Source organism: Chaetodon auriga, chromosome 20 (assembly GCF_051107435.1).
Source record: "Chaetodon auriga isolate fChaAug3 chromosome 20, fChaAug3.hap1, whole genome shotgun sequence".
Classification (NCBI taxonomy): domain Eukaryota; kingdom Metazoa; phylum Chordata; class Actinopteri; order Chaetodontiformes; family Chaetodontidae; genus Chaetodon; species Chaetodon auriga.
Genome location: NC_135093.1, coordinates 635,001 through 642,500, shown reverse-complemented (window position 1 = coordinate 642,500; position 7,500 = coordinate 635,001). Strand labels below are relative to the sequence as shown.

General features: G+C 44.7%; 1 protein-coding gene across 2 annotated transcripts in view; it reads right to left on the bottom strand.

Annotated features, from left to right (window-relative positions):
- a1cf (apobec1 complementation factor) overlaps positions 1–7,476 on the bottom strand; it is a 12,414-nt gene extending 4,938 nt beyond the window's left edge. The window contains exons 1-9 of one of the 2 annotated variants that reach the window (XM_076760215.1): positions 7,360–7,476; positions 7,019–7,153; positions 6,805–6,935; positions 5,357–5,595; positions 3,875–4,039; positions 3,301–3,398; positions 2,918–3,055; positions 2,003–2,147; positions 6–244 (exon numbers count right to left, since the gene is read on the bottom strand). In XM_076760215.1, the coding sequence (XP_076616330.1) occupies positions 6–244; positions 2,003–2,147; positions 2,918–3,055; positions 3,301–3,398; positions 3,875–4,039; positions 5,357–5,595; positions 6,805–6,935; positions 7,019–7,153; positions 7,360–7,461 (1,392 nt within the window). In that variant the 5' untranslated portion in view covers positions 7,462–7,476. The remainder of the gene's footprint in view (positions 1–5; positions 245–2,002; positions 2,148–2,917; positions 3,056–3,300; positions 3,399–3,874; positions 4,040–5,356; positions 5,596–6,804; positions 6,936–7,018; positions 7,154–7,359) is intronic. The other variant, XM_076760216.1, reaches the window with a different exon arrangement.
- Positions 7,477–7,500: the final 24 nt, after the last annotated feature.

Genomic DNA, 7,500 nt, shown 5'->3' with positions numbered 1-7,500 from the left:
GTTACCTGTGGTGCAGGTTTGATGGCGGCGGGCTTCAGGCTCATGGCAGCAGGGTTCATGGGGGTCAGCTCCATCCCCGGCAGCAGGTCATACAGCTTCTCCTCTGACTGCTTGTCGGCCTTCAGGCCATAGGAAGCGCCGCCCCCTCGTCCCATGGCTCCGACCCCGGCCGCGTAGGCCAGGTAGCCCCGCCCACCCAGCCCCCGCACCCCGGCAGCCCCTACAGGTACAGTCATGTAAATTTCTACAGGAGACCGAAAAGGCAGTGAAATCAATCAAATCACCGGAAATCAACCGGGAAGAAGAATCACACACAGACAATTAATCAATCAGAGTGAACAGGTTCAGTGGTAGCCATGGAAACAGAACTCCACCTGACACCACCCAGTGTCAGCACTACAGCGGTCGTCATGGTAACAGTGCATCTACCTATAATTCACTGAGGATTCATTGATTCATTTTCCAGCTTTTAATGCTTTAAAGGGTTTTTATTAGATTTCATTGACGTCATAAAGTTTGACTTCTGATTCTCTGGATGATCTTTGATTCCTGTTAAAACAACATTCAAATCATTTAAAAGCACAGTCTTTATTTCTGGGCGCTCTTGATTCGATACAGTTGGACTTTTAAAGCAGTAAAAGCAGATCAGGAGGTAGAACAGGTGAACTGACCGTTCCAAAAGCCCCACCCCTCTTAGTTACTGTTGCTACGCCTGTCACTCAGACAGTTTATGATGATGATGATGATGATGATGATGATGGTGGTTGATTTACTGCATTCATCGTAAGAATGACTTCGTGATTTCAGACAAACGTAGAAACTGACCATCAGTTTTACTGAAATGATGACTGTTGCTCACAGAGTTCATCAAATGTCACTCACTAATTAAGCTAGCATTAGCTTCATGAGATGGTTTAAAACTGTCTCCAGCTGGCGCTTTAATGTTTCGAGCTGACATTAATATGACTTTAAAAAGGTCTTAAATATGAGCCCATGTATACAAATTCAAGTCCAACCTGGGGCCCTTTGCTGCACGTTATGCTAACAGACGGCTAAAGCTAACAGGTCCCATGCAAAAAGTCACCATCCTCAGTAGATATGAAGTACATGGAAATGAAGAGGCAGCGTTGCTGCTGTATGGCAGCGTAGAGCTAGTTAAATCAAGTATTAAAAAGCGTATTAAACGTAAAACCAGGCTGACATGAAACTCTTCAGTTTCTCTGCGTCTTATTTGGATTTTCAGCCTGACTGCTGTTTGGCAGTTGTCGGAAGAATGTTGGACAGGTTACTGTAAAATCTTCTCCATTTTCTTGAAGAAAGTTCTCAAATTGGGATCAATAAAGTCTAAGTCTAAGTCTAATTTTCAATAAAGATCAATACAGAGTTGCTAACTTTAGCATAACTCTGCTAGCATCCAGGACCAGCTTCCTCACAGAGGGGGAAACTACACAATTGAGACACTTTTATTCTTGTTTTATCAAGACTTAAAAGGACCCAAACACCTGCTGGGACGAGGTGCGCTGGTTAAGCTGCGATTGGACAGTTGCTGTTTGGGGGAGGGGTCTAGTGAATGGTCAAATCACCGAGAGGAATCTGTCTGATCATCGATTCGTCCATCCTGTCCAGTGAAAACCCTTTTGGTTTTATTTGAAGTGGACATTGAATGTTTGGAGATTCTGAGAGCAGCAGTTTGCTTTGAAATGCTAATCATGTGAAATAATGTGAAATATTGTTGAAGATCAGCTGAAGGGTGAGCTCAGACTCACTGAAGCAAAAGGTTGGACTTTTTTGCATCAGTTGAAAACACTGACATTTCCTGTTTTGCTGTTTTGAGGTCAGCTGGTCCTCAGTTGGACCACAGAGAGGACATTGACAGTAAGACATGAAACCTTTTCTTCTGTCTGTGAACGTGAGCTCACTTTGCTTCACTGTGTTTAACATCCAGCCGGTTGAGAAGGTTCTTCTGTTGAAGTTTAGGAGGTAAACAAACGTGCGTCCTCACCTCTGACAGACGGCGTCCTGATCAGACCTCGACCTCCAACGTGAGCTTTGGCCGGCGGGAAGCGGAACTGACCTGGTATGGCAGCGTAGGCCTGGGGGGCGTAAAACACGGGCGGACCAAGATACGCTGCCGAGGGGTCGTACACCTGGAGGAGGAGGAGGAGGCGAGTGCTCACATTTATCTCTGATGGACGATGCATCTTTAAGGATCTAAATGTCGATTTCATCGTCAGCTCAAAGTTTTGGATTTCCTCTGAAACATCTCAGCAGCTGCTGGATGGACATTCTCTACATTCATGTTCCTCAAAGAACAAATTCCACTGCTGATCCTGACGTTCTCTCTAGCGCCACCGTGAGGTTCACATTTGTAGTTAGTGGGTGAGACATCTGGACAGCCGTTGGACAGCCGTCGGACAGACTTCAGTTAAGGGAGACAGACGAGGTCGTGAAGTCAAAAGGTTTTGACTTTTGACTTCTTTTGACTCTGGCTCTGTCTTTTCATCAAGATGTTTGTTTCTGCTGGAGTTTCTTCTATTAACAACAATAATGATAGGAATTAAGTTCTTTTTACGTCAGTTACCTTCCTGTCTCTTTACGGTGTAATGATGTAAACTGTCCACTAGGTGGTGCATAAATCAAACGTTCCATGAAGCATTCAGGGCCGACCTTCTCTTTATTCTGACAGATGGCCTGAAAATCTTTATTTCTCTCAAGATGTCCCTGAAACTTGAAAAGCCCTTCAAATATTCACACTTAGCTGTAGATGGTTGACTGTCTCCATCGTCCTGATAGTCCCACAGTCCCACATTAAGGTTAAAGGACAGCTGTAAACGATTCACTTCAGTCTGATGGTGTCTTTTCCTCCACCTGAACAAACGCTGTTATCCATCAGATATTTTGAGATGAGGACTCATACCTGTCCCAGAGTGTAGGCGGTGTAGTCGGTCTGCACAAGAGACGCTCCCCGTCCTCCTGTCCCTCTGGTGTAGCGGACATAACTGTCCTTGTCCACCGGCTTGGCCAGTGTCACCTCGATAGGAGAGCCGTCCACCACCTGCAGGGAGGAAACAGGTGTCTTTGTACAATAACTCACATGCATCAGTATTCAGATCATCTACGTCAGTAAAAGTTCTAATACCACACTGTGAAAATACTTCAAAACAAGTAAAAGTTCTGCATTTAAAACCTAAAAACCTACTATCAGCTAATACTTTAAGTACTTAAACTAAACTCCTTAAAGTACTCAAAGGAAACTTTTTCCTGGAAAATGAAATTTCCTGTTGAACATCAGCCGCTGACCTTCCCATTGAGTGCGTTCATGGCGCTGATGGCGTCGTCTCTCTGAGTGAAATGGACGAAGGCGTAGTCTCTGATCTTCTTCACTCGTTCCACTGCACCTGTAACACAAGACACTCTTCTGTAAAGTCAAGTTTAGATCTTTATTCAGTCTCCTGGAGCTACAACGTTCTGACCATTCTCTGAATGTTTGATTTATGTCCCATTTTAATTTCTTTTTACACATATATAATATGAGTAATGAAAATAAAACAGGTGTGACAAGAGAGGTGTCGAAGCCACAGATTTATCCACTTTTTGCAGTACATGGAGCTGATGGAGATTAGCGGAGCTTGTATTAAATAAGAAATTAAAAAGGGTCCTAAACTGGATCCCTGTGGTACACCACGTTATAGGAACTGTGTTTGAAGCCCAAACATGTTACTACATGTTGCTCTTTGCATCCAAAATCATTAAATCCAATCCAAAGATGAAAAACTTGCTGCTGATCAAATAATCCATCACTTTATCATCCCTGTTGGTGCATTCATGGACACTCCGGCATCTGATCTCTGAGAGTTGACTGTGGTGTTAATACCTGGTCTGAGGCTGTTAAACTCTTTCTCAATGGTCTCCTCTGTGGTCTGAAGCATCAGGTTCCTGACATACAGTATCTTGACGGTCGCCATGGTGTCCTCATCCACCTCCACCTCAGGCTCCGCCCAGTCCACGGCAATGGCGTGACCCCACAGCTGAATACGACCTTTTAAAAAAAAAAAAAAAAAAAAATGTTAAAATGAAAGTATTAAACTGTGGCTCATTGGCTGTAAATCTTACTGTGGATGTTTCTGCATTTATACATTTACAAGTTTTGTCCATCGAGACACATGTTGATCTTAGCTGCAGGGGCTAACCCAGCTAGCATTGAGCCATTGCCTTGCCATTGCCAAAGTTTTTCAATTAGAAATCATTTAAGAGTTTATGTTCCAAAAACGTGTCCTGACGTCGACCTGATAATCGTGTATTCAGCAGAAATTCTTTGGTTTACAGCGAATCTTGAACTGAGCCAAACATCTTGTACTTATACGTATGTACTATTACGACAGAACCAACAGCATCCACAGTTCACTCTGTCCGGCTTCATGTTGCACAAACATTCCTGTTGCACAAACAATCTTCTTGTGTCAAAGCAATAAAACGGCTTCTTTATCTTATCACGAGGATTTCAGCTTCACCTCGGGGAGATGCAGCACTTCTTTATCAGACTGACTGATAAAACACTTCGTCCATGAAGTGTTTTTGGAGTGAAAACATTTGAGTCTTTAGTCTCATGTACAACACACTGAAACTGGAAGCAAACACGGATGTTTGAGTGTCTTTATGGTTGTTCAGATAGCTGCAGAACAGAGTTATCTCATCATCCACCCATCAGAGATCACACAGTCCTGCAGTCAGCCAACAGGAGACTTTGACATTTTTTATTATGTTGTGTTTTCTTTTATGAGGCGTTTGACACTTTAATGGGTAAAGCTGCTTGACTGCTTTGAAATAATTTGTCAGTCAAACCGTTTAGTTCATCTCTGCAGTCACTGCTGATGCATTCAAGGACGCTCCAATATTTGAGATTTGTTTCAAACCTTTTTAGTCGTGCTAGCAGCATGATTCAGTGATCGGCCCGCCGGTGGTTCAATCCTTTGTTCATAATAAGATATCTCAACAGCTGTGTGAATGAGATGAGATTTGTTCAGACGTTCATGCTCCGCTCGGGATGAACTGTAATAACTTTATTGATCCTCTGACTTTTCATCTTGCGCCACCTTCAGGTCGACATGTTAGTGTGTCCAATGTGGGCAAATACCTGCACAACTAATGACATTTCCATCACCCTCAGCTTCACTTTGTGTGCTAACTAGCAAATGTTAGTATGCTAACATGCTAAACAAAGATAGCAAACACGGTAAACATTACACCTGCTAAACATCAGCATGTTAGCATCTTGATGTTAGCATTTCGCTCAGAGCATCGCTGTGTCTACGTGCAGCCTCACAGAGCTGCTAGCATGACTGAGGACGGTGTCTACCTGGCAGCAGTTTGCGGCGGGCCATGGCAGCCGCTCGGTGGCTCTCGTACTCGACGAAGGCGAAGCCTCGGTTCTTGGATTTGTCGGCAGCGCTGGGGTACACGATGACATCCATGACCCCGTCAGTGACCTTCCTCATCTCAGACAGGATCTCCTCGCGTTTCTTGGTTTTGGGAATCCCGCCCACAAACAGACGGCAGTTGTCGACGCTGGCACAAACTCCGAGGAGGCGGCCGTTTCTGTTGGACGGGGGAGCAGCTCAGCGGTGAGTTAAAAATGACAATCACGATTACAGTCAAATTAAAAAAGATCACTTCTAGTTAAACATTAAATCTGCAGCTGCTGCTTGGTGGCTGATGGTGGTTCCAACCGCTGGTTCCAGTCTGGATCACGTCCAGAGTTTGTTAATGTCAGACAGTAATGATCTGCCCTCACTTACTGTCTGCAAAGATCTTTGTAAAACAAATCATTTTTAGCTGCTTGTGTCCGTCGCTGATAAAAATGACCAGAAATTAGTTTTAGCTCATTAATGTTCAGATGTTTGTCCTTGAAGCTGCTGCCTGTAATCAGACAAAGACTCTGCTGGAGTGTGAGGCTTTAATAGTTCAGCAGTGTCGACGTGAAACTGTCGCGTCAGTTAAACCTTCATTCAGATCAGATCAAGGTGACGAGTCAGTAGCTGAAGTCCAGCAGCCTGCAGCCGTTCCTTCAGTGTTCACTCAATGTTTCATGTATTCTGCCTAATTAGTGCCTAATTCTGCCTCTCAGCTCATTGGAGGTGAAAGTTGGGAACGTTAAAAAGTTTCAGAAAAAGCTGATTAGAAAACTTTAAGCTGGAGTTACTGTAGACTTTCATTTTTTGCAAATGTTTAAAGGCAAACCTCAAGAGATATAAGATGTTCAAAGGCCTCAATGAGTGGATTAAATACTGGATTGGGTTCGGGAGCTTGGCAGTTGTTATTTTTCTTGTGGTTTCTGAGGCTAACATGTTCCTCTGCGACTGACCTTATTGAAGGCTTGTTGCTACGCTGATGCTACGTGTTCTGGGTGCTTCTAACTTTGTTTTTTTAGCGGCTCATAAAGTGTTTGCAGTGTTTGTGCATGTCTGGTTGGATGGTTGCTTGAAGATCATTGGCGTGGTTTTGTGGTCATGAGGTTGCTCTGGGTGGTTGTAAAGTGTTGCTAGGTGATTGCTAGGGTGTCGTTGGGGGTTGCTTGGATGTTCTTTGTTGCCGTTGGTACTTGCGGCTGCTCATTAGCATTTCTTTGGCGCAGATGTGGCTTCCAGGCTGTTTAACAGATGATTGACACTTGTCTTGTTCTGTCAACATGGATGAAGGCAGCGCTCGCCAGGCTGACGAGGACTTTGTTTACAGTGATAATGCAGCTAATGATGCTTCTTGGTTATCTTGTTGTTTGTAGTGCTGTCTGGGAGGTCTGAACCTGACCTGATCTCGTAGTTGTTGAGCTGCTTCATTGCAGCTTTGGCCTCCTGTTTGGTGCTGAAGGTGACAAAGGCGTAACCTCGGTTGTTCCCGTTGAAGTCCATCATCATCCTCACCTCGTAGATCTTACCAAACTGGAGTCGGGAATGGACAAATGTCAGAAGATGTGAGAACATGCAAACCTGTCAGACAGTAGTCAGAAAACTCCCTGACTCACCTTCTCACATAGTGGAACCAGTTCGTCTTCAAACAGATCTCTCGGTAGCTTCCCCACAAAGATCTCGCTGCCTCTCTCTGGTGGTGGGCCGTCCCAGTCAGGCGGTGGGCCGCCGTACCGCCGCTGGCCGTTCTCCTGAAACAAACCCCCCAAAACAACAGATAAGTTAAAAAACACACCAATGATTCCAGAAGTGTGCTTCAGCATTCATTTTCTGACACTGTAACCTTTGAGAATCAGGCATCAACCAGTGGCTCAAGATCAGTCGAGTCACGTGTTTCAGATGACAGCAGCTTCAGACAAAGGTCCAGGTCAGCAGGTGTTCAGCAGCAGCTTCCTACCTGCTGCAGTTGGTATCCTGTGCGTTGCATGAGCGCCCGCAGTGCCGCCTCCTTCTGCGTCCCCGTCAGTCCGTCCCCGCTTGCTTTCTGATTGGATTCCATTGGGTGTGATTGACAGCGATATGTAAATCAGCGAAATTA